This window comes from Microcaecilia unicolor, chromosome 11 (genome assembly GCF_901765095.1).
Source record: "Microcaecilia unicolor chromosome 11, aMicUni1.1, whole genome shotgun sequence".
Lineage (NCBI taxonomy): Eukaryota > Metazoa > Chordata > Amphibia > Gymnophiona > Siphonopidae > Microcaecilia > Microcaecilia unicolor.
In genome coordinates this window covers 65,128,603-65,155,567 of record NC_044041.1, presented here as the reverse complement: position 1 = coordinate 65,155,567, position 26,965 = coordinate 65,128,603, and the positions used below count along the sequence as shown (strand labels likewise).

Below are 26,965 nucleotides of genomic sequence, written 5' to 3'. Positions count from 1 at the left end.
GGACCTCTCTACAACATCCCTGTAGGTCTCCTCTATGTATTTCTCTATCTCCCTCATCTCTACCAAATCTGCTACTCTAGCCTCGAGAGAATGAACATGCTCTCTGAGGTCTAGGAGCTCTTTGCATCGGGCACACACATATGACATCTCACCAACTGAGAGATAATCATACATATGGCACTCAACGCAAAAGACTGGGTAGCACCCCTCTCGCTGCTGGACTGCTGACTCCATCTTAGTGTTTTCAAGTTTCTCAATTTTGTAAGAGTTGCTACAGTATTAAGAATTTCAATCTGATATAAAGTGATTTTAGTTTATATATTGTATGATCCTTGTAGTGACAACTACTTAAATGGTAATGAATGTATTTAGTTCTATAATAGCACTCCTAGCTTATTACCCTAATGCAGATGACAATATTTTTATTTTTGGGAAAAACAAGCAAACATGCTGGCCACAGCTAGCAAAATTTGCATGGGGGATCCTGTACATCCTGCTACCAGCACACCTTCTAAGAAGACATCTTCTACTGCAGGAGGGACTGTTGAAGACAGGAGAGCTAGACTGAATCCTGAGGTTGCTGATGACTTCTTATTCATCCACAGATTAAAAAATCATAACAGTGCTTCATAGGGCATATTTCTCCCCTCTATGGCATACAGAACGGGTTGTATTTTGTACCCCTGGACAATTTAACAGGGTAGATTAGGATTCCTTGGGGTAGTAGAAGTCAGCTATTGTTGGGGTTGGAGAGGGTGGTGGTGGTGGAAGGGTTATTATAGCTGCTTGTTATTATTTTTTCTATTTGTAATTTATACACAACAGTTACCCAGCATATTGTTCCTTTTTATACTTTAATAAAAAGATTTGAATATAAAATCATAAATGTTCAAGGCTTCTGCAGATGAGAACAGAGCCCACAGGGATGGGGCGGGAATGGGGACAGAACCTGCGGGGATGGGGCGGGGACGGAGACAGGGCCTGCGGGGACGGGATGGGGACAGACACAGAACCTACAGAGATGGGGCATGGACAAATTTTATCCCCGTGTCATTCTCTATTAAGAAACTGAGCAGTGATTAGGAAGGACAATGGGGGCTAAATGATTCAGTGAGGATATGAATAGGGCTGTAAGACAGAGTGTAGACAAATGGGGAGGGGAAATGGTTCAAAGACCTGGAGAGGTTAGGAGGCAGTTGAAAGGGACAAAGCACAGCAAAGCAAAGAGAGACAGACAAAGAAAGGGAACTGGTCTTTTGAAGGAGGTGATAAAGGGTAGAGAAGGGAAATAAAAGGCAGAGAATGGAAGTCTTGATGGAGGGTTGGGGAGACAAAAAACAAAGGTAGGGAAGGTATAAAGGAGTTGATTGACAAGAAGTAGCTGGGGCTGGTAAGGGAATGAGAGGCAGAAGATACACAAGGCTTGGGAAGGAATAAGTACAGAGGACGGAAATAGGGCCAGAAAGTGGGTGAAAGATGAGAATAGGAGGCTGGTGGGACAATATGAGGTGGAGTAATGGGAAGACTAGGAAATAGTAGGATACGAAAAAAAAAACCTGGTAAATAGGTGAAAGATGAAAACAGGAAGAATGAAGATTGGGGGGGGGGGGGGGGGGCAAAGAGGAATGAAATCTAGCTATAGGTAAATAAAAAGGCAAATGAGAGAAATGGAGAAACAAAGAAGAAACCAAATAATCAATATCAGGGAAAGATGAAGAGGAGGAAGGGAAGAAGACAGAAAGCAGAAACAGAAAATGGAAATGAGATCCTGGAAAAGTACCACAAAAAGATGTGGTAAAGTGAGACCAGAGCCAACCTAAATGGAAAAATAAAATGATCAAAGGTACCTCTTTGGTGCTAGACCATTCCTGTAGTCTGAGGAAAGGGATGGGATTTGATATACCGCCTTTCTGTGGGTACAATCAAAATGGTTTACATATTATATACAGGTACTTATTTTGTACCTGGAGCAATGGTGGATTAAGTGACTTGCTCAGAGTCAGCACAGATATCTGCATAGCTCATAGCACAAAAGTTGGCTCAGAGCACCATAACTCTTTCAACTGGCCCCGGCTGCTCTTAAGTTTTGCTTCTGCAGTTTTATCTCCATGTTGTATAGGCAGCCAAAAAGCATCCTATGCACATAATCACTGCCCACTTCCAGACAGAACCCATAGGTCACCACCCCAATTTTCACCTAACACAAGAACCTGCCCACAGCATTACTCTATCACTGAATTAATCTCAGGTTCTAGAAGCAGCTTTTATAATCACTTGCTCTTTTCTATAGTAAACGTGTTGATAGCTTCCATCTCATTTACTACCCTATCCCATAGTTAGCTTTTAATATAACCACTAACAAGTTACCATCTTTTTTGCTTGTCTCCATGATAGCCCTTCTAATAAGCAAGCCCCTGCATTTTCCACATAAAGTTTCACAAATAAATTCAGAGCAGCTCATCAAAATTGAAGAAAATGAATGAATGCTGCAATCTCCAAGATAGGCAGCTGACCTTTAAGAAATCAGTTTCAACCTTGTCTGAAGCTCTTCGGAACCCATTTATTCCTGGAGTTGTCAGTAAAGGCAGTTTTTCAACACAGCAGTTTACAGATTATCAAAACTTCCAAGCAGCAGTGAAAAATAAGTATACACTTGTACCTGTTCATAATACAAAATCTAGCCCTGTCCCAGCCTTCAAACTTTCAACATTAAATGCCTGGATTAGAAAGGGTTTCTTCATTTTGTTCTTACGGGAATAAACTTTTACAATTCAGAGCTATATAATGTTAGTAGCCAAGTTTAAAAAAGTATCCAGATTAAGTTACAGGTGAACCAGCACTAAAATCTCACTTTTGCATATACAACAACATGTATCAGAAAACTGCAAGTAAATCAAAAGAAGAATTCAAATTTCAGTGTAGAAATTACAATTTATAAGAGACATAATACAGTATTCATGGTATAAGAAACTGCTCAGACCTGTTACCAGAAAAAGTTATGGAACAGATTATTGCTTGAGATTCTTTTCTCAGCAGTACCTCTGCCAAGAGCAAATTCAAAGAAACAAAAGTCTATATATAACCCATTCATCCAAAGAAACTATTAAAAGCCAATATATACCCCTTTCACCCACATGAGGAGAAATGATTGTAACATGATTACACAAAGTTCCAAGCTAGGATTTTCTTCTGATTTATTTAATCTCCATATTAAAAAAAAAAAAGCCACACTTGTCTTCCAAAGCCGTTACTATATAAGCAGAGGAAGCAGCCTTTCATCTAGGACTACCATGTCTGAATCCTTGGATGAAGCCAGACAATTTTTCCATATTTTTTTGATTAAGAAGGAATTTTTGTGCATCTTTATCAGCATTGCATTATCACATAGTAGAAAGGGAATGCCTATAACTCCAGTTTTGCTATATCAAAACCATTAGCCAGCCATGAGGTCACATGCCTGGAGAAGGGCAGCAATCCTGGTCATGAATCTAGTTACAGCCTGAAGAGGAAGCTGTGTCTCCAGAGGGGTTAATCTTAGTTTTCTGCTCCAAGGAGGAGGCAAGCAATGGTATGGGTGAAATCTCAGTTCCACATGCTGAACGGAAACTGTGCCTTGGATATTAAGGGCTCCTTTTACTAAGCGGCGGTAAGCCCAACGCGGGCTTACCACTCGCTATACAGGAAGAACCGCCGGGCTACAGCAGCAGCCTGGCAGTACTTCCCACCCTAGCACGCCGTCATTTCCAGCGCTACAAAATTGATTTATTTTTGTAGAACTGGAGTGTACCTGGCAGTAAACGTATCGCCAGGTTAACTTGGGAGCCCTTACCGGTAAGGGCTCTCCCCCCCCCCCCCCCCCAAATGACTGTGTGGCAAGTGCTTTACTTGCTACACAGCCATTTCCTGTAAGAAAGCGAGACTTCCCTTTTACCAGTTGCGGTAAAAGGGGGCCTCCACCAGCGCCAGCCCCCTTTTGCTGCAGCTTGGTAAAAGGGGCCCAAAGTGTCCTGCTTCAAAGGGAACCATGTCAAACACTACACCAAAGAGCTAGTGGTGTACAACCTCAGATCATTTAAGTACAGTGTAGAGACTATAAAAGCAAATACGGCCTGCTTAGAAAAAGGAAGACAGACTAGTACCCTGATAAAGAAAAACAAATTCTAAAGCACAGAGTTGAGGATGAAAGGGAATGGAGATAATTTTAAGGATTTGCAGAAAAACATGAAAATCATTGGCACTGTGGAGGGAGCAGAATCCTCTCCTACCTATAAGAAAAAAAATTCCCAAGATATCCACCTGTCACTAAGACCTCAGACAGCCCTGTGCCCTGTCTTCCCCAGCTGATTCTACTGTTATCGTCTTCTTGATTCACAGAATAATGAAACATTTTCAGAATAGTTAGTTCAATGTAATGGTCCATAGTGTTGCTGTCTTTCTTTGTAAGTTACTCATTGTCTTCCCCAGTAAGGTTTGCAAGTCACAGTGAACATGACAGAAAGAGAAAAAGAGAAATGCACAAAACACTTGGGGAGGGGGGCAGACAGAGAAAGAGAACCCAAGCATGACTCTAGCAAACACCCTACAAAGAAAAGATGGGGGGAGGACAGCCCAAGCATGCCCCTAGTGAGAGGAAGGAGAGAGAGATGTCCAAGAATGTTCCTTGTAAGCAATCTCCAAACAGAGGAAGGAGAGAGAGAAGCCCAAGCATGACCTAGCAAACATTCTCCAAAGAGAGAGGAAGGGAGGAAGGAGATAGAGAAGCCCAAGCATGCCCCTAGCAAACATTCTCCAAAGAGAGGGAGGAGAGAAAGAAACCCAAGCATGACGAAAGCAAACATTCTCCAAAGAGAGAGGAGGAGAGGTAGGAGATAGAGAAGCCCAAGCATGACCTAGCAAACATCCTCCAGAGAGAGGAAGGAGAGTGAGAAGCCCAAGCATGCCACTAGCAGAAAAAAGTTACCATCACTAATTCATGGACTCTTAACAAAAGAGTTTGAGAAAACAGTTTTGACAATAGGGCTTATCATTCTGTTCCTTGAAGGTTCCTTTGTTAAGCTGCTTGAGACAGAAGGCACAAACAAAGTGTTCCGGATGAAATTTCTTGCTCATGGCAGTGATACAACGACCTGTAATTGGTTTCTGGCAGCCTGAGCAAAGAGAGCCCCGACGTTCATGATAATGCACCTCACAGTATGGTTGTCCATCATGCTCAAAGAAGCTGCCATTAATGAATGGTGTGAAACACTCCTACAGAGACACAAGAAAGATCCAGCATACAGTCATTACCAGAGCAAAATCCAGCAAGATTACCTCATCAGCTTTTTTCCCCTCCTTAGTTACACTCCATGGAAGAGACACACATATAGAGTGAAGTCTCAGTAATGGCTTCAGGCCCAGGTTCTAATGAATAGTGAAATCAGCTGATAAGGGTCCTATTTCAGAGCAACTACAGCCAACACTCCAGAAAGTGTAGGTTCAGGAACTAATCATCAAGGCCTTACACATTCGTCCTTTTCCTACTTATTTAGACTATTCAGAAAAGCAAAAGTGTTATTCTAGGCTAAGGGTCTGATTTACCCGACACACGAAGCATTCTGGGTGCCACAGGGTGTTCAAAGCAGAGATGTAGTTTTCAAGGATTGCTCGGGCACAACCACCACATTTTGGAGCAAACATGTCAAAATAATCCTTTCGGCAGTATGCCTTCCCATCTCGTTCATGAAAACCTGCAAAGTGTAAGACAATCAACACCCCATCAAAAGAAACCTGGCAGATATGAGGCAGCCACAGACAAACATCGCATCAAACATTCTATGCTCAAAGGGGCTCCTTTTACCAAGCTGCAGCAAAAGGGGGCCTGCGCTGGTGTCTGTGCTTGTTTTTGACACATGTCGAGGCCCCCTTTTACCGCACCCAGGTAAAAGGTAGGTCTTTCTTTTCTGCAGAAAATTGCCATGCAGCAAGTAAAGCACTTGCAGTGCAGCCATTTCAAGGGGGTGGGGTAGCCCTTACTGCCACCCACTGAGGTGGCGGTAAGGGCTCCCACGCTAACCTGGCGTGCTGGGGGTGGGAACTACCACCGAGCTGCTGCAGTAGCCCGGTGGTAGTTCCTTTTTAGCAAGCAGTAAGCCTGCATTGGGCTTACTACCACTTTGTAAAAGGTGCCCATAATTAGGTCTTCCTGGGGGGGGGGGGGGGGGGGAAGCACCTAACCCAAGCCAAAAAAAATATTCATAATCCCTCCAAGCTACCCTTCCATGGAAACACAACACTAATTTTCATATTACTGCAATTTCCCCACCAAGAGGAGACAGGTTTAGGGCATTTGAGGACTTTACAAAACAGCAAACTATACAAGCTACAAGACTGATTTAAAATGAACTGTTTTCTTGGATAAATGTTACCTTCTGGTCCAAAGAAAGCTCCACACTGAGCACAGAAAAAATGTTCTGGATGCCATGTCCGATCCAATGCAGTCACAACCTTCTGTTAAAACAAATTAAGGATGCTAGTCATTTTTCAATCATAACGCTATTGGCTTATTTCTTTTCTTTCCCATTGCAGATTTCATTCGGGGCACTCTTTTAAATTCACTATACTTTTATGCTTAGTTTATCACACCCCGAGTTAGCTGGTTTACGCTCATTCATTTTCCCGCCAAATGGAACTCTTTCACTTAGAGAAAGCTCTGCCTGCCGTACGTAATAGCACTTGTATTTACATATATCCCTAACATCTTTGATGTAGTTCAATAAATTTTTTGCCTGCTTTTAGGGCATAAGTTTATGAAGTTAATACATTTTCATTGAACATTCCCCAGACCGTCAGGTGTTCTATTATCAACATGTTTTCACATCAGCATATTATTTATCTTTTAATTTGCTAGAGCTCCACAATCGAGGTTTCTTTTTGAAAACGAATTGACAGATACAGTTGTTTCTACAAACCATCACAAAAGATACACTTGTGCACACGTTACGCAAAGGCTATTGGATTAGCATATACCAAGACCTGTCTCATAATGCAAGATACTTATAAACTTAATTTACTTGTATTGTTAAGTTCTACTAACTTGCCGTATTCATACATTCAACATACATTCATTTCAATCCATATTTTCTATAGATGACTAGGTTGTATAATAAATTGATTGGGCAGTTTTATATCTGTAAGACCCAATTTTTAGAGAGATTTCTATATTAGTTAATTAATTTATATTTTACATTAATTTTATCATAAGGTGTATATTTATTTGATTTTTATGTGATTGTGTCTTTTATTATGTTTTATCTAACAGTATATGTACAAATAGACTTTTTTATGTGTGTTTTGATTTAGAACATAAAGCCTCCTGAGGCAGGCCGGTTGGCTGAAACACGGCCGTGCTGAGGCTCAGAGTTTCATTATTGGTTTGAACTCATCAAGAAATTTGGATTGTCTTTACATCATCTCAAGACCCTATTTTTGTGTCATCTTCGCTGTGTACTTAGGATGGTAGCAAAAATAAATAAATACAATGCCTTGTAAAGATGTTCACACCCTTGTATATTTTTCATATTCTGCTCTCTTAAAAAAAAATCCAATTAAAACAAATGCTTTAAAGTTTTCTTTCAATGTGAAAGTACAAATTATAAAGTTATTCAAAAAGTAATTAAGAATAAGAAAACAAAAATTCTTAAGTCTTCACTCTCCTTGACTGAGTACTTGGTGGCAGCCTCTTTTAAAGTGATTAAGTTACTTAAGATTTGTGCCCACGAACTCTTTGTGGCAAAAACTCCATTCTTTGTGGCAAAAACTTCAGCACCAATCTCACCATTTTTTTTAAATTTCTGCAATTATCCTCTTCCAATAGGCCTCAGTCTTTGGATGCTGACACCATATGTGTGCAAAAGACTTTCCCTTCCTGAACACCCGCTCCAGCAAATATTCCTTGTCCCTCCATAAATATGTTGTATTCTAACTGGAATTATATACCAGCGATATAAACTTGATATGCATTTTCCTTTATCAATGTGCTAATCAAGCATTTCCCAGCTTCCTCAAATATCCTCGGCCACCACTCTTCTATAAGCTCCTGACCTAAATCCCTTTCCTAATCCTGGATAAAACGAACAACACTAGCTAACAGTGGATACATTCTGACAGGATACTATCTGAAGAGACATAAAACTTATTTCATGCAATGACAGTGTTCAATCAAGTGGATCTTCAAAGCCTGCAATGTTTGTTCACAATGTAGATCAGTTGACAAGGGTACTATATCAAATATATTACATGACTTGAACATCGTCCTTGAATAAAACAAGGCAAAGTCTGAACACCGTCATTGAATAAAACAGGGCAAAGTTGATGAACCATTAGTTAAAACATTGCCTTGCTTTGCAACATTCTTTCTGTGATCTTATGTATTTCCTGTTGGATTATTAGATTGGAATTCTCTTATGGTTCGGAGAAGTAACATATGCAGAATTCTGAGACAGAGAGAACAGAAATGGATTTTTGCTTTAAATTCAGTAGAACCTAAAGAGTTCAATCAATCAACTGAATGGAATTTTTTTTTTTTTTTTAGTTTGGCTGACACATTATGGCTGTGAGGTACACATGGGGTCTGGCAGATAAGCTTGATTTTTTTTCACATTACATTATTGTTTAGGTTTTTGGTGGGGGAGGGGGGATTTCACATTGGACTCTAAAGGTTTATTTGCACAAGCAACTGTTTTGGATTGTTAATATTGTGGTGGTGTGGAGTTTTTTTTTTGCCAAAATATCTTATAAACGCCTTTTTGTTTTTTTTTTTGTAAGAGTACGTTAGCTCGAAGTAACAAGCTCATCTGAGATCTTTTTCTCTACATTTTTTGGTTGTAGTAATATATATAAATAGCTTGTGGTATAAACATGTTTATCATAGCAGTCAGGTACTGTATTAGGTGAAGGCCTGAACCTCACATCAAGAGGAAAAAAGTACTTGCTGCACTTTGAAAACAGCAAACAGGCATTGCACTGATTCAAGAAATGTACCTCAGTCAGTACTGCTGAGCATGAGAAACTGAAAAGAGATTGGGTGGCTGTGAGTAGATATACAGGAATGGCATACTGAAACATAAAGCAATTCCATTCACTTAGGAGGTCTTTTACTTAGGTATCAGATACAAAAGAGCATCTTTCAAAAAATGTAAAAACGATCTGAATGAAGAAAACAAGAAGCAGTATAAGCACTGGCAAGTTAGATGCAAAGCAATGATAAGGAAGGCTAAAAGAATTTGAAAAGTAGCTTGTGTAAAAACTCATAGTAAAAACTTTTTCAGGTACATAAGAAGCAGAAAGCCTGTGAGAGAGTCAGTTGGACCATTAGATTATTAAGGATTTAAACAAAAGGCATTTGGAGAGGACAAGGCCATAACTGACAGACTAAATAAATTCTTTGCTTTGGTCTTTACTGAGGAAGAGAAGACAGCTGCCCATGCCACAAATGGTATTTAAAGATGACAACAGAGTTGCTCTTGGCCAGAAATTTAACCAGTTCCCCTGCTAGAATTTAACCTGTCCCCTCAAGAATTTAACCCATTCCCACAAGAATTTGCACCAAAACAAAAAAATTCCAGTCAGCTCTCTGTCTCTCTCTGGGTTCAAGCCACAGCATTGCAAGCATGGAAGGAACAGAAGTTGGAACTTGGAAAACTCTGGTGCACACATATAAGACGTCTCTGATTTGCTGGCACTGTGTGCTGAGAGGTCACCACATGCACGTGCCAGTAAGTCAGGTGACTTCTGATGCGCATGCCTGTGTCAAAGCTGAGGTCTGTACACCCGTGAGCAGACAGGATTAATGGAAGACTTTCTGAATCTGCACTGTTAAAGCAAGGAGGAGAAGGAGGCGGCACTCAAAGAACTTGATACTTGGTAGGCGAGAGGCTGCGCAGATTCAGCTTACATTTCCACGGGAACCCCACAGAAACTGCTTCCATCCCCATGGGAACCCCGCAGCCCCAGAGGGGATTTCTGTGAACCCCATTCCTGTGCAGGTCTCTAGATGACAATATGGAGGAACTGAAAATCTTGGTGAAGCTGGAAGATGTAATAGGCCAAACTGACCAGCTAAAGAGCAGCAAATCACAAAGAGGCATATTTTCAAAGCACTTAGCCTTCCAAAGTTCCATAGAAACCTATGGAACTTTGGAAGGCTAAGTGGTTTGAAAATATGCCTCAAAATCTACTAAATAGTAGTCTATAAAATATCAAACTCATCCACAGTACCTGAAGATTAGAAAATGACCAATTTTATACCACTTTTTAAAAAAGGGTTCCAATGATGATCTGAGAAACTACAGACCCGTGAGCCTGATGTCAGTAGAGACTATCATAAAAAAACACTGAACACACAGATAAATATAGTTTACTGGGACAGTCAAACTGGATTTAGCAAAGGGAAGTCTCACCAATCTAACATGTTTTTTGACGGTGTGAATAAACGTGGATAAAACAAAGCCAGTTGATATAGATTTTCTGATAGATTTTGACAAAGTTCCTATGAGAGACTCCTAAGGAAAAAGTCATGGGATAGGAAGCAATGTCCTGTTATAGACTGGGAACTGGTTAAAAGACAGTAAACAGAGAGTAGGATTAAAAGGACAATTATCCCCAGTGGAGGAAAGTGAACAGTGGAGTACTACAGCTATCTGAATTGGGTCCAGTGCTTTATAAACGATCTGGAAATGTGAAGTAATTGTATTTGTAGATGACATCAAAATATTCAAAGTTGTTAAATTACATGTGTACTGTGAGAAATTGGGAAACTTGAAGACCAGGCATCCAAACTGCAGACAGAATTTAATGTGGATAAGTTTCAAATGATGCACTTTAGAAACAATAACCCAAATTATAGCTGCACAATGCTAGGTTCTGCATTAGGTGTCAACTACCCAGGTAAAAGATCTAGGTGTCCTCTTGGACAATATGTTGAAATCTTCTGCTCATTGTGTGGCCAAAAAAGCAAACAATGTTAGAAATTATTAGAAAGGAATAGAGTATTAAAAAAAAAAAAAAAAAAAGAATATCATCATTCTTCTGTGGTGCAACCACATCTTGGGTGCTGTGTACAATTCTGGTCACCCCATCATAAAAAGAGCACAGTGGAATTAGAAAAGGTACAAAGAACTTACAGTCTCAAAATAGCAATGCAGATGAACCAGGAGCTCTTTTTTTTATCTTTTAGGTTAATTTTACAAGAATGGTTGCACATATTTTTGTGGATTAGTAACTAAGGCCCTTTACAATTAAAAAGAATGGCTGGGATACAGATAACATCCATGCACAATTAATTTAATGCTTTCCATTTTGTTCACTGATCTATAGACGAGAAACTCACATCAAGGATTGGGCCATTACAGTAGTAGCAACGCGGGGAAAACAAGTTATGATAATCCTTTTCACAGTAGGGCTGACTGTCCCGCTCAAAGAAATTCCGCGATCCAATTTCCTCCTGGCAGTGGGTGCAGACAAAGTGTTCTGGATGCCAGGTTCTCCCCATTGCTGTGACGACCTGTAGGAAAGGACAAAGAAATTTCAGAAGATAACAACAGATCATTTAATGGGGGTTTTTTTTTTGACCCATCTCTCCAAGCCTTATAGTAATCATGCTCACCTGTCCAGCGATAGGTTTCTTACATGCTCCACAGACACCTTTGGCCACTGTAGCCACCCCAAGTTTGTTCAGGTCAGATTGAAGGCTTCCCAACATGTTATCCAGCTGACTCCCAGGTTTTGGGGGTGCAGAAGGAGGAGACCCACTGCCACCTTTACCTTGCGTCATGAACTGGAAAAAAAAGGGGGATCCATAAGAGCTAAAATCTCCTTATTAATTGCCCTGATTGCCAATCAACACAAACACTGCTTTCAGAATTCTGTGAGATTAGGAACATCTAGGCTGAGAAGAATGGTAGGACAGGGCTACATGGATCTTTCTAAACAAATACAACCATTAAAGTCTCCTATTCATTTACTTTTCATTTCTGTGATCATTTAACATCAAAACTTCTAATGTATCATTACACTTGTATCACCCTTATTTACTATGTACAGCTTGTCTGCTTCACTCTTTATTAGAGGAGTATTTTTCCCCATGACTTACATCTGTTGCTGACAGCGCTACACAGCTAACAGCAATGGCGCATTAAACTTCACTTAAATCAATGCCAACATGAGGGGTCAGGAAATGCACTTCAACAAAACCATGCACTGAATTGTCAGCCTGGAATGGAGCCTATCATTACTGAAAACAGGGTGCAGCAAAAGTCCAATCAAGGAGCAGAGAAAAGAAGCACGAAGGAAGAACAGAAACACAAGGACCGTGGCTTACTACAGCAAAACACTCATTACTGGGTTTATGGGCCATAAAAGCGCTATTTCAGAGCTTGTCACTTGACATGTAAAGACTGGAACACATCAAGAAAAAAAACAGTTTCCTTTCTAAAAAAGGATGTGGATTTGGGACTTTTTATGTCCTACCCAGAAGTTTCAAGGCAAGTTACATTAAGATTTATTAGGTATTTTTTCCATCCCCAGAAGGTTTCCAAACTAGGGGCCCCTTTTACTAAGCCGTGGAGGCGCCAATGCGCACCAAATTGGAGTTACCACCTGGTTACCGCGTGGCCATTGCAGTAATTTCAATTTTGGTGCGCATCCGTTACGCGCACCTGGAAAATATTTTTTTTTCTGCTTGCCAAGTGGCATTTGACACATGTAGATCATTACCACCCAGATTCTTTACCGCTAGGTCTATGGCTGGCGGTAAAGCCTCAGACCCAAAATGGATGTGCAGCAATTTTGATTTTGCTGCACACACACTACTGCAAGCCATTTTTCAGCACACCTTTGTAAAAGGAGCCCTTGGTTTGTACCTGAGGCAATGGAAGGTTAAGTGACTTGTCCAAGATCAAAAGGAACAGCAGTGGGATTTGAACCCCAGCTTCCCTGATATTCAGCCTGCTGCTCTAACCACTGGGACACTCCTCCACTCCAAGCACAAGACTTCTTGCTGTGGGAGTTCCAACCAATGGCAGGGAGGCACAAACGTATAGGAAATCCCATCTTACATCATGAGAAGTTACCTTAGTAGGGATCAATAAGACATCCCTGCTAAAGTCCCAGCTCTTGTTTACTCTGCAACTAATTTTCAAAATAGCGACTGGATATATAGACACCCGCTTTATATATGGGGCATCATTCATTAGCTTACTGAGGTACCAAGTATTCAAAGAGAACTATATACTGATTAAAGTAGGGACCCCAGTCTGTCTCCAAATTTAAACCATCCGGGTATGTGGTGTTCAATTGAACACCAATTCTGTTCTGACTTAAATACCAACCTCCCATCCTTCTCTTTCCATCTCTCCTTAATTTTATCCCTCCTTACCCTTTCTCCCAAATTACACTATCCTATCCTGTCTACCCTCTTTTAACCTAGTCATCTGCTTCTTGCTGGCCTCCCACTTAGTCACCTCTCCCCTCTCCAATCGGTTCAAAACTCTGCTGCCTGTCTCGTCTTCTGCCAGGGTCGCTTTACTCATACTACCCCTCTCCTCAAGTCGCTTCACTGGCTCCCTATCTGTTTTCGCATCCTGTTCAAACTTCTTCTACTAACCTATAAATGTACTCACTCTGCTGCTCCCCAGTATCTCTCCACAATCGTCCTTCCCTACACCCCTTCCCGTGCACTCTGCTCCATGGATAAATCCTTCTTATCTGTTCCCTTCTCCACTACTGCCAACTCCAGACTTAGCGCCTTCTGTCTCGCTGCACCCTACACCTGGAATAAACTTCCTGAGCCCCTACGTCTTGCCCCATTCCTTGGTCACCTTTAAATCTAGACTGAAAGCCCACCTCTTTAACATTGCTTTTGACTCGTAACCTCTCGCCTCCACCTACCCTCCTCTCCTCCTTCCTGTACACATTAATTGATTTGATTTGCTTACTTTATTTTTTGTCTATTAGATTGTAAGCTCTTTGAGCAGGGACTGTCTTTCTTCTATATTTGTGCAGCGCTGCGTACGCATTGTAGCGCTATAGAAATGCTAAATAGTAGTAGTAGTAGTAGTAGTAGTATATTATCTAGCTCAACTTATCATACACTACTAAGCCCAACTTTACATTGTCTTACTACTGTTTTATTAAAATTCTATTAACTTTGTATTTCAAATTACTATGTAAGCCGCATTGAGCCTGCATTATGTGGGAAAGCGCGGGGTACAAATGTAATAATAATAATGGAATATTTGAAAATATACTGGCAGTCTAACATTAACATTCAGTGTACACTTACCAGTATGGTACAATGTCTCAAAAAACTGAAAAGGAAGTGTGTCTATCTATATGAGAACTGAACTTATGGTTTGTGTGCTTCACAGAACATACAGGACGTCCTGTTTCTTTGCTCATTTTCAGTCAGAGGCTCTGAAATATTGCAGGAAAACCTTAGGAAATTGGAAGTCTGGGCATCCAAATGGCAGATGAAATTTAATGTGGATAAATGCCAGGTAATGCACATTGGAAAGAATAATCTGAATCACAGTTACCTGATGCTAGGGTCCACCTTGGGGGTCAGGACTCAAAGAAAAAGATCTAGGTGACATTGTAAATAATACACTGAAATCTTCTGCTCAGTGTGTGGCGGCGGCCAAAAACGCAAACAGGATGCTAGGAATTATTAGGAAAGGGATGGTAAATAAGACTAAAAATACTGTAATGCCTTTGTATCACTCCATGGTGCGTCTGCACCTTACGTATAGTGTTCAGTTCTGGTCGCCATATCTCAAAAAAGATACAGCGGAATTAAAAAAGGTTCAAAGAAGAGCAACCAAAATGATAAAGGGGATGGAACGCCTCTTGTATGAGGAAAGGCTAGAGGTTAGGGCTCCTCAGCTTTGAAAAGAGACAGTGAGGGGAGATATGACTGAAGTCTACAAAATCCTGAGTGGTGTAGAGCAAGTAGAAGTAAATCAATTTTTTACTCGCTCTAAAGTACAAAGACTAGGGGACACTCGAGGAAGTTACATGGAAATACTTTTAAAAACAAATAGGAGGAAATATTTTTTCAGTCAACGAATAGTTAAGCTCTGGAACTCTTTGCCACAGGATATGGTAACAGTGGTTAGTGTATCTGGGTTTTAAAAAAGGTTTGGACAAATTCCTGGAGGAAATGTCCATAGTTTGCTATTGAGATAGACATGGGAAGCAACTGCTTGCCCTAGGATTTTAGTATGGAATGTTGCCACGATCTGGGTTTCTGCCAGGTACCCGTGACCTGGCTTGGCTATGGTTTGGAAAACAGGATACGGACCATTAATCTGACCCAGTATGGCTACTCTTATGTTCTTATGGATGAACGTGAGAGATACAGAAGGCGCTATCAATACACCCCCTCCTGCTGGAGAGTGTGGGTGGAAGCATGAGTACCTTCTATGATACGCTGTGATCCTGTAGGACAGTGTGGCACTTCTGAGAGTGGGCTGAAATTGAGTCTTGGACATTATAGGTTTCCCCTTGGATATTACTCCCTCCAAGCTTACTAGGCTGGTTGGGGAGCAGGAGGCATCCCTTTCAAATATATGGCAGTGGTGTCACATTGCTCTGAGGGGCCTGCTTCATAGCAACACTGGAGGTGACAGATGCAAGACTGTTGCTGTTGAGAAGCTTGTGTATCTGGTTAAGGTTGTGATCCAAATTTGGTACAGGCCTAAAAAGGGTTTCCCTGTTTGCCTTTCATGTCTGTGCACGTTTGTATTATGATTTATCCTTTGTGCCTTCAGTGCTAAGGACGGGGTGGCTGTACTGCTTACCTGTTTTCTTTTGTATGCCCCATGTTATGCAGTGAGAATGTTTTTTTGTATTCTTCTAAATAAAACCTAACTAAAATGGATATGAAATGCTTATGAAAAGTTCAATGACAAATTATCGATTGTATATCTATAATACCAACTTATGACAAAAAAACAAACAAACAAGTATTCCTGCTAACACACCATAGCACAGACCATCAAGCTTGCATCGGTACTAGTAACACACCATAAGAAACCTCTGGCCAGATAGCAATATATCATGCTAGAGATCACATCCGTATCCATGCAGAGTATCACTCAAGAAACAGCTACTCATGCTGAGAACAAGGAGCGTCTTGCCTTTTCAGTTATGGGAGGGCTGAAAAGCAGGTGGGCTGCTTGTGCACTCTTACAAAGGCCTACAGGTGGAGTTGAAATCTGTAAGTAGAATGGACACCATTATGATTCTGTCAAAATTATTTCTTCACAGAAGGGGAGGAGGATGCAAGGAACAGCCTCCCATCCTTGACAGGAAGGAAGCAATAGTGCCCCATTAGGCTCAGTGCTATTACAAATAAGACTGCATAGGCAAAAGTTTCACCTGTACTCATGTTTGAATACAGTTGCAGGAAGTGGAGATAAAATCTTATGATGAACAAAGATACCCTTAACACATCAATATATTCAGTGAAGCTGTATAACACTTATCCAAATCTTGCACGAAAGGCTTCAAAAGACCAAAGTGTTTATTCTACATATAAGAGCTTCCCTTAAAACAAAAAGAAGCCTTTCAGAAGAAACTGATATAAAGAATAGAAAAAAAAAAGGAGGCGTGCCTGCACTGGTAGGTAGAATGAATCCTCGGTCTGACAACCAACAGAAATGCACGTTTTGGCAGGAGGAGGAGAAATTCTGGCTAGTCCATGCTGTATAGCACAATTCTGAGACCCAGATGGCATCAGGAACCTGTGATCCTCAGGAGCAGAAGAGGAAAGGTCCTGGTAATTCTCAAAGACAGCAACCCCATGAAGTACAGGCTGGGAGTATAGGGTGGGAAAGGAGGAGGTTGGAACTGGAGGTAAGGGGAAAGGAGGAGGCATATAGGGAACAGCAGGAGGAGGAGGAGGTAGAGGGAGAGTAGGAGGCATATAGGGAACCGCAGGAAGAGGAGAAGGAGGTAAGGGGAGAGTAGGAGGCATATAGGGAACCGCAGGAGGAGGAGGAGGTAGAGGGAGAGGAGGAGGCATATAGGGAACCGCAGGAGGAGGAGGAGGTAGGGGGAGAGTTGGAGGCATATAGGGAACCGCAGGAGGAGGAGGAGGAGGAGGAGGAGGTAGGGGGAGAGTAGGAGGCATATAGGGAACCGCAGAAGGAGGAAGAGGAGAAGAAGATGATGATACAGCTTTTGAAGAGGCAATCTGTGGTACTTCTTCAAACTCTTTGGAAAGAGGAGATGTTGGGATTGAGGTGGTTCTTTTCATTGTAACAGGAGATTCCGGGGGAATTATAATCTAGTAGGGAACAAAACAGAACACAGCAAAACAAGATAGAGTACAAGCTAAATAGATCAATTCTTTGCTGATATACATCATGTGTACTCCTGGAACAGATCACAAGTTCATTCATCAGAACCCCACCTCTCCAAAACATACATTCACAGACAGCAGTGCATCCAGCAGAACTGCCTATTCATACTATTATATCCAGCAGTGCACCCAGCAGAACCTCCCCCATCCACAGCTAGCAGTACATCCAGCAGAACTGTCTCCTAGCCATACAATTACAGCCAGATGTACATCCAGCTTAACCTTTCCTCATCCACACAGTTACAACTACATTTACATCCATTAGAACCTCTCCCACCCTTCAAGACACACACGCAGTTACAGCTTGTTGCATATTTAGTTGAATCTCCCCAACACACATGCATGGAGTTTTGACCAGTAGTGTATTTAGGGCAGGATGAAAACATAGGCAAACTAGCCTGTAACTAGAGCCCAAATGTTTACAAGGGGCTCTTCAGGCAGATTTTTGCCTTAGTAACTTGGCTGCTGGCAGAAGAAATTTGGGGGAGTGGAGTGGGGGGACGGGGACAGAGGCACTGCTGCCCAGAGAGTTCTGTCTTTCCAGTATTTTGGACGGGCCCAGAGTTCATTTAGATGGGTCCTTCCACACCACGCCTCCCTACCCAGAAATATATATTAAAAAAAAGTTATAGGTTTTTTTTCACCTACCCCACATCAACAGCTCTCCTCCTCCACAGCGTCCCGGCATCTGCCCACCTATCACTGAACCCCGTCCCTTCCTGGTGTACCTTACAGGCATCCCCAGTGCCTGCAGTGATTCATTACTGCTGCCTGTGTCAGCCCCGCAGCCTTCCATCTGCCAAGCCCCACCCTCACTGACATCATTTCCTGTTTCCCGTCTGGAGGGACACGGCTGATGGAAGCCTGTGGGGCTGGCACAGGCGGCAATAATGAATCACTGCAGGTACCGGGGACCCCTGTAAGGTACACCGGGGAAGAACAGGGTTCAGTGACAGGTGGTTAGATGCCAGAATGTCGCAGAGGAAATGTTGATGTGGGGTGCCATCGCTGGGTGGGCCTGAGCCAGGAACAGATGGGTCTGTGGCCACCCAGGCCCATCTGTAGATACGGCACTGCCTCCAGTTGGGAGCAGAAGCTGGTGAGCAGCACTTGTTATCACTACTTCCTTCTCTGACAGTTTTCTGCTGCAATCAGAACCACGCAAGTCTCTATGAGAATTTTAAAATGTATTTATATTACGATGGAGTGACTATTAAAAAAAATAATAATAAAGTGAAAGAAATGCAAGGGGTGCAGGGAACAAAGGTGGCACTGTGGATAGTTTTTGAAAGAGAAGATGGCACTTCCATTCTCATAGGTGTAGACCACAGATCTCCAACTCAAACAGAAGAACTGAAAAGGATCAAAGTGGGAATGAAGGGATAGGTGATAATACTGGATGATTTGAATCTACTGGCTGTGGACTGGAGCACTCCATATACAAATCTAGAGACAAGTACAAAGATTGTGCATGTCTTATAAGGAGCTTTGTTTAGGCAAACAGTAGCAGAATCCACTAGAGGAGCAATAATGTTGGATCTAGTTCTCATGAATGGAGAACATGTGTCTAATGTCTGGGTGAACGGTCATTTGTGTGGCAGTGATCACCACATGGTGGTCTGACATGTGAGCTAAGGCAAAATCTAGTCACACCAAACTCAGTTCTGGATTTCAAATATGCTGACTTCATCAAAATGGAGAATTACCCGTAGGAGGAGTTGACAGGGTGGGAGAAAATAAGGGAAGTGGAAAAACTGTAGACTAAACTGAAAAGGGCAAATGATCTTTGAGTAAGTAAAGTAAATAAAAACTAGAAAAAAAGGAAAACTGGCTAAAAATGTAAAGTGAAATGACAAAGAATTTTTTCAGGTACATTGGGTTGAAGAGGAAGGCCAGAGGTGGAACTGCAAGACTCAAAAGATTCTGATGAATGAAGTGTAGAGAATAATGTGGAAAAAATGCACATGATAAACAAATACTTCTGTTTGGTGTTTGGAAGAAAATCCTGGAGAAGGATTCCAAATGATTCACAAAGGCACATTTGAAAATGGAGCAGATACCACACCATTCGTGGAAGTACGTGTTTATGAATAACTTCCAAAACTAAAAGTGGACAAAGCCATGGGACCAGAAGACTACATTCTAGGATACTGAGAAAGCTCCGAGAGGTTCTGGCAGTTCTTCTAACGGATATATTTAACAGATGCTTAGAGAGGGGAAAGGTTCTATGGGACTACAGAAGGGCTATTGTGGTCCTTCTTCATTAAATGGTAACAGAGAAGAGGTGAGAAACTATAGGCCAACAAACTACTTCCGTGATGGGACAAGTCATGGGGCAGCTGCTAAGGAAAGGATAGAGAACTTTCTAGAATCAAATGAGTTTCAAGATCTGAGGCAACTTGGTTTTACCCAAGGAAAACTGTGCCAAATAAATTTGATTGATTTCTTTGACTAGGTGACTAGAGAACTACATCGAGGGCATGTGTTGCTACTAATTGGGTTTCTGCCATATACTTGTGACCTGGATTGGCCACTGTTGGAAGCAGGATACAGGGCTAGATGGACCACTGATCTGACCCAGTAAGGCTATTCTTATGGTCTAAGATTTAAGCAAAGCCTTTGATACTGTTTCTCATAGGAGGCTTATAAGTAAACTGAGTGTCCTGGGGTGGTGAATTGGATCAGAAATTGGTTGACAGACAGATGACAGATGGTGGTGGTAAACTGAATTCACTCAGGTGTTGGTCCTAGGACTGATTCTGTTTAATGTCGTTGTGACTGATATGGCTGAAGGAAAACTTTACGTTTTTGTGGAAGACACAAAGATTTGTAACAGAGTGGACACAATGGAAGAGGAAGTAGACAATGTGAAAACTGGTCTACAAAAATTAGAGGTGTGGGTTAAAGCTTGGTAGTAAGCTTTAATGCAAAGAAATGCAGAGTGATGCTTTTTGGGCACAGAAACCAAAGGAGCCGTATATGACAGGACAAGAGATGCTGATGTTCATAGAACAGAAGAGAGACCTCGGGGTGATGGTGTCTGAGAATCTCAAGGTAGTGAAACAGTGTGACAAGGCAGCTGCCAAAGTGAGAAGAATGCTAGGCTGTATAGCAAGAGGCATAACCAGCAGAAGGGAAAAGGTGATAATGCCCCTGTACAAGTAATTGGTAAGGCCTCATTTGGAGTACTGCATAGTATGGGGTCTGTGCCAGAAGATGTATGAGAAGACCTGAATATATATACCTTAAAGGAGAGAAGCGACCAGGGTAATATGAAACAGATGTTTAAATACTTAAAAGGTATTACTAAGCAAACAAATCTTTTTCAAAGATGAGGAAGTTATAGAACTAGAGGACATGAGATAAAACTGCAAAGAGGTAAGATTAAAAGCAACATCAGGAAATATTTTTTCACTGATGGATGCCTGGAACCCCCTTCCCAGTGGAGGTAGTGGAGGACAAAAACAGTGTCAGAATTCAAAAAAGCATGGGATAAATACAGAGGATTCCTACATAGCAAGAGGATGGCGTCACAGGAAAACAAATGATAGAGGGGCATGGCCTGCATGGAGAGACTGGAACAATCCTAAACAAAGGCACAGAGGAGGTAACCTGCATGTTTGGCACAGGGTGGTAGGTATGACTCTAGCCAACCTGCTGAACACTAGTCCTAGCAGTCTTTATCTACCCATATGTTACTATGGAAGGCCCAATGCACTTCTGTCTATGGCCCAAAGGAATAAGCTTGCCCTGAATGCATCCAAAGGTTCATTTATACAGTACAAACACTCCTTTAGCCTGCTACACAATGTCTGAGGCCTGTTTGCTCCGCCACATGCTCTCCTTTAGTGTGCATCATTCATATTCCCACACACTGCATTTGTTCATTATTTCCCAGTCAAATCCCATTTGCTTGCCACCTTTTCTACCAGTTGTGTATTATCCCGCTGCTTTCTGGGAGGCCTGGATGTAATAATCACTCCCTCAGTCAGCCAGTCCTCATCCTGGCTTTTCCATTGTTCCTGTTTGCCGATTCCCAGCCTCCCATGCAGTTCCTCTATCACACGATCCTGAGAAATGGTTTTGTGAAATATTGCTGGCCCCAACTTGCGACGTGGAGAGGTATCGCGATACATTGGATGCACATTCGGAATCTCTTTTGTTCTTTTGATTACAGATTTAATCTAAACAGTAAAGTAGAAATTTCACCATAAAAAGGAAAGAATGTTGGTAAAAGTACCATGCAAATAATGAAAAACATTCTCTCTTGAAACCAGTCCCCACACAGCAGGTATTTCCAGGATAGAGTCACAAGTCTCAAAAAGATAATAATAGTTCTCTTCTAGGGCTGGAGGAGAGCACCAGTTGTCCAATGCATGAGGGGAGGGAAACAAATGACACAAAACCAAGCATAAAGAGCCAAAACTGTATTGGCCAAAACAAAATAAAAAAAGATCTTCAACCATAGATGAAATGAAAACAACCTGACAGACTGGGTTTCAGCAAACTGCCTGAATCAAGTGTCTAAACTCATTTAAAAAAAACTATAAATTTAAAAATGTATCGTCTTATTTTCTTTTCTATATTTTATTTGTATTTATGAACTTTCAGTAAATACTGTTTGCATAATTAACACTCTGCTAAAGACAAACTGGCTTTTGTTATACTGCATAGTTAGAGAGCTCTGTAATCTATTAAACAAGTTTGGGGAAGAGGAAACTATAGCCATATTAGAAAGGCAAGTCTGACTGCAGTGGTCCATGAAGTAATAATGCCACAACTAGACTACTGTAATGCCCTGTACGCTGGTCCATCCAAAAAGGTTTTGCACCTGGTCCAACTAATTTAGAATTCTGTTGCATGACTAAGAGGGCTACAATGGTGTGATCACATCATACCCTTCCTACAAAAACTACTCTGGCTACCAGTACCTTACAAGGCCAAATTTAAAACTCTTATCTTTTTTCAAGGGCCTCAGACAAATGGGTCACAGTACTTAAAAGAATAAATTAGCCCTCTGCACACCTTTGACGTTTCTAAGGTCTTCTCAAGGAGCATCACTATCTGTATTCTCGTAAAAAAAAAAACTGCAAGATGATGACCTCTCCCAGGGACGGGAGTAAAGAGCCGGGTGGGTTATCTGCCCAGGTAGGAGCCCCAAGCAAACATCTGCCAATGAGTCTTCTCAGGAGAAGCCCCTACAGTCTTGAACTCACTCCTACAGAGGCTATGCCAAACTCAAGACTACTTCTACTTGGAAGCAGGTGAAAGTCTGACTCTTCACCAAAGTCTACAACACATGTAACAACTGAATACTCGCTCACTCCACATCTGGACTACCTTATTGCACACCCTATAACTTAAACCAGTTCATCATATCTTATTCAACTGTACATACAATTTGCCTTCAGTTTAGCCACCCATTTATATATCCCACTGACTTTGTACTACCAATCTTGTATGGTCTATATATTTCAACTGTACTTGTCCCCTCTGCTACCTACTATGATGTTTCTTTGTACTGTATGTAGGATCATATCTCTGTTACATGCCTAATAAGTAGTTTCGCTTGTACTGTGCTGATACTGTACAATATCTATGTTACATGAAAGTTCTTCCACACTGCCTATTATGGTATCTTTTGTATTCTGCTATTTGTTTCTGTTGTATGATTGTTTTACAGTGTTGCTAATGTTTATATTTACGTTGGTGTAAGCACTCAGGGGTTTTCATGATACAGCTCCCAAATGTTTGTGATAAGTTGCCAAGCTATGTTCTTAAGCGACTGCTTTCCTCCCAGAGTGAGACACATTTTGTTTTGCCCTCCGCTAGAGCTCTTCTATCAAAGTGTGCTCAAGCATGAGCCTATGCTAATTTTTAAAATTTGGTTATGGAATAGGTTGCCTTCTACTAGAAGATCTATTGATGATTTATTGGGTTTTCGAAAAGCTGTAAAAACTTATTTTTGGATGATTGTTAGAATTTATGCTGAGGAACTGTTACACTGAACTGCTTTCAGTCAATTTGAAATTAATGTTTGATTTTTTATTATTAAGTATCATTTTATGATTTATTATTATGAATGTAATTTCTGTAACTTATTCTGAGTATTGTTGGGAAGATGGGCTAAAAAACTGAGAAATAAAATAAAAAATATTTCTGATACTGTATCATGTAGGTTTTCATCTGCCAACATTTACTATGCTACTCCTATTACTTGGATTCAATTTGCCATCTACGTTTGTCTCACTGATTGTATTTATGCTTACAATTGGTAATTTTACTATTGTTATGCTGTTAGCAAAACTGCAAGTTTTATGTGAAGCTGTGCCTGCTGTACACCACCTTGGGTTAATCTCGCCATAAAGGCGGCTAATAAATCATAATAAATAAATTTAACTTACTATATTAATTTAAACCAACTATGGATAATGCCAATAGGCTTAAGGCTGCACTCATTAAACCACTTTTAAAGAAACCTAAATTAGATTCTTTACAACCTATGAACTAATCACCCAGTGTCTAATTTACCTTTTCTTTCTAAAATGATTGTTTTTCAACAACTTCAAACTTCTTCAAAATCTACTAATGACTTGCACCCCCATCAATTGGGATTTTGAACTGGGTTTAGTACTGACACTGTACTAACTGCTTTACTGAGTGAGCTTCATAGCAATTTAGAATTGGGCAAAATCGCTTTAGTAATCTTGTTAGATCTTTCAGCCGCCTTTGACCTGATTACTCATAAACTTCTTCTTCATCGATTGGCTTCTTTAGTAATTACAAGAATAGTTCTTGATTGGTTTACTTCATTTCTGTCACAGCAATCATTTCAGGTTATTCAATCAGCTTCTCAGCTTATTTTCCATTGAAGTGTGGTGTGTCTCAAGGCCCATACTTTCTCCATTACTTTTTAATTTTTTTGTCTATCAACTAGCCTCACTGATTCAACCTTTGGGAATTAGTGCTTATTCTTATGTTGATGACTTCCTAATAGTGCATTACACTACTGAATTGAACCTTGATTTCTGACCTTATCAGCAATGATAGGATTTGGTGGCACAATGGCTACTTGAACATCATCTTCTCTTAAATCCTAACAAAACAGTGACATGCTGGATCACAGGTTCTGCATTCCCTCCCTCAGGTAACCTTACATTGTTTGATAGGCTGATTGTTCTTCCTCTGAAAACTAAGGTCAATTAGGTCCTTACTTAATTTTGACTTGCTCTGAACTCTGTTTGCTTTTGTGCATTCTAGGTACAATTACTGTAATATCATCTATGTTGGTATTTCAAAACTAAATTTGAAAAGATTTCAAATGTTACAGAATACAACAGCGCAACTTATCTGTAAGGCAGATTGTTTTGACCATGTTTCACCTCTACTGTGCCATTTACAATGGCGCCCCATTGAGTACCATGTTAAATTTATGATTCTTACTATGACTCAAAGTTTTGCATTCCAGCACTCTAGCCTATTTGTCATCTTTAATAATACCATACACTCCCATGCGCATCCTGCAATCTCTTAGAGAAAACAGGTTGGTCATGCCTCGTCCCACTAGGGAGTCTACAAGGACATGTGCTTTCTTTTTTCTTGCGTCTGCACTGTGAAATTCCCTTCCTCAATATCCCCAGATAGTCACTTCTGATCTTTCCTTCTGCAAAGCCCTGAAGACGTACCTTTTTGAACTTGCTTTTGTGACTTTATGGTGTTTTGGATTTGGATGATTTAGCTTTTATGCTTTGTATAACTGGTATGAAAAGTTTTAGATCACTGTAGTATGGGGGTATATGCTTTGTGTGCTTGTCCTTTCCTATATTATTAATGGCATTCCTTTTCTATTTTTTTAATTTTATTACATATAAATCACCTTGATTTGCTTGCAAGGTAGACAGTAAATGAAATTAATAAACGATAAACAATTATTGACAAAACAACTTCAAAAGAGTAATCTACAAAGCGGAGATCAACATGGATGGCAAGGCAAGTGCTATACCAGCAGCAGGAAGGAGGTGGGATGGTAGTACCAGATTAAAAAAAAAAATACAATTACAGCACCCAATTAAGCGCACTGGCTGGGTAGAAAACGGAGAAAAAATTACAGGTGAAGGTACACAGAATACCATGACAGCAGTTGAGCTAGAACAGCTAGTTTGAAGGTCCACTGCTAATAAAGCTGGGGTGAGGGTTGATAATCCACTGATGGCCCTAACATAAAAATTTGGAAGAGATGGCAGGCAACATTTTTAGGTAGGAAGAAATATGTTTATCTTTATTCACATTTGTATATACTGCATTACAAAAAATACTACCTAATTGGATGTTGTATAATTTTCCCAATATAGTAGGGGTTTCTTAGTTTGACAAATGGGAAGCAGCAGGCCTCCAGAGAGTAAGTCAATTGAGGGGGGATAGCAGGGTGCTGTCTTTTGACCTTACACAGGCAAATATGTTTGGGTGCTTACAGATGGGACCAAATTTGTTTGGGGGAGAGGTGTTAAGGACAACTTAGACCTAGAATATGTTTTGGGTTTTTTTTAACTGATGGAAGGGAAGTTGGGTTGGAGGCATAGTATAACCTGGATCTACTGAGCATTAGTATGGGTGAAACCAGAAAAGCCTAAATATGTATAACCCTGGGAAAGAGATCTAGGAGTAGCCCTAAATGATAAGCAATGGGAACCTATACAGTGGGGGAAATAAGTATTTGATCCCTTGCTGATTTTGTAAGTTTGCCCACTGACAAAGACATGAGCAGCCCATAATTGAAGGGTAGGTTATTGGTAACAGTGAGAGATAGCACATCACAAATTAAATCCGGAAAATCACATTGTGGAAAGTATATGAATTTATTTGCATTCTGCAGAGGGAAATAAGTATTTAATCCCTCTGGCAAACAAGACCTAATACTTGGTGGCAAAACCCTTGTTGGCAAGCACAGCGGTCAGACGTCTTCTGTAGTTGATGATGAGGTTTGCACACATGTCAGGAGGAATTTTGGTCCACTCCTCTTTGCAGATCATCTCTAAATCATTAAGAGTTCTGGGCTGTCGCTTGGCAACTCGCAGCTTCAGCTCCCTCCATAAGTTTTCAATGGGATTAAGGTCTGGTGACTGGCTAGGCCACTCCATGACCCTAATGTGCTTCTTCCTGAGCCACTCCTTTGTTGCCTTGGCTGTATGTTTTGGGTCATTGTCGTGCTGGAAGACCCAGCCACGACCCATTTTTAAGGCCCTGGCGGAGGGAAGGAGGTTGTCACTCAGAATTGTACGGTACATGGCCCCATCCATTCTCCCATTGATGCGGTGAAGTAGTCCTGTGCCCTTAGCAGAGAAACACCCCCAAAACATAACATTTCCACCTCCATGCTTGACAGTGGGGACGGTGTTCTTTGGGTCATAGGCAGCATTTCTCTTCCTCCAAACACGGCGAGTTGAGTTCATGCCAAAGAGCTCAATTTTTGTCTCATCTGACCACAGCACCTTCTCCCAATCACTCTCGGCATCATCCAGGTGTTCACTGGCAAACTTCAGACGGGCCGTCACATGTGCCTTCCGGAGC

At 41.0% G+C, this 26,965-nt stretch overlaps 1 protein-coding gene across 2 annotated transcripts in view; it reads right to left on the bottom strand.

Annotated features, from left to right (window-relative positions):
• Window positions 1–3,929: 3,929 nt before the first annotated feature.
• Window positions 3,930–26,965, bottom strand: part of PXN (paxillin) — a 127,594-nt gene continuing 104,558 nt past the window's right edge. For both annotated transcript variants that reach the window (XM_030218816.1, XM_030218818.1), the window contains 5 exons: window positions 11,642–11,812; window positions 11,366–11,539; window positions 6,405–6,486; window positions 5,578–5,726; window positions 3,930–5,247 (listed from right to left, as the gene is read on the bottom strand). In XM_030218816.1, coding sequence (XP_030074676.1) covers window positions 4,981–5,247; window positions 5,578–5,726; window positions 6,405–6,486; window positions 11,366–11,539; window positions 11,642–11,812 — 843 coding nt within the window. In that variant the 3' untranslated portion in view covers window positions 3,930–4,980. The remainder of the gene's footprint in view (window positions 5,248–5,577; window positions 5,727–6,404; window positions 6,487–11,365; window positions 11,540–11,641; window positions 11,813–26,965) is intronic.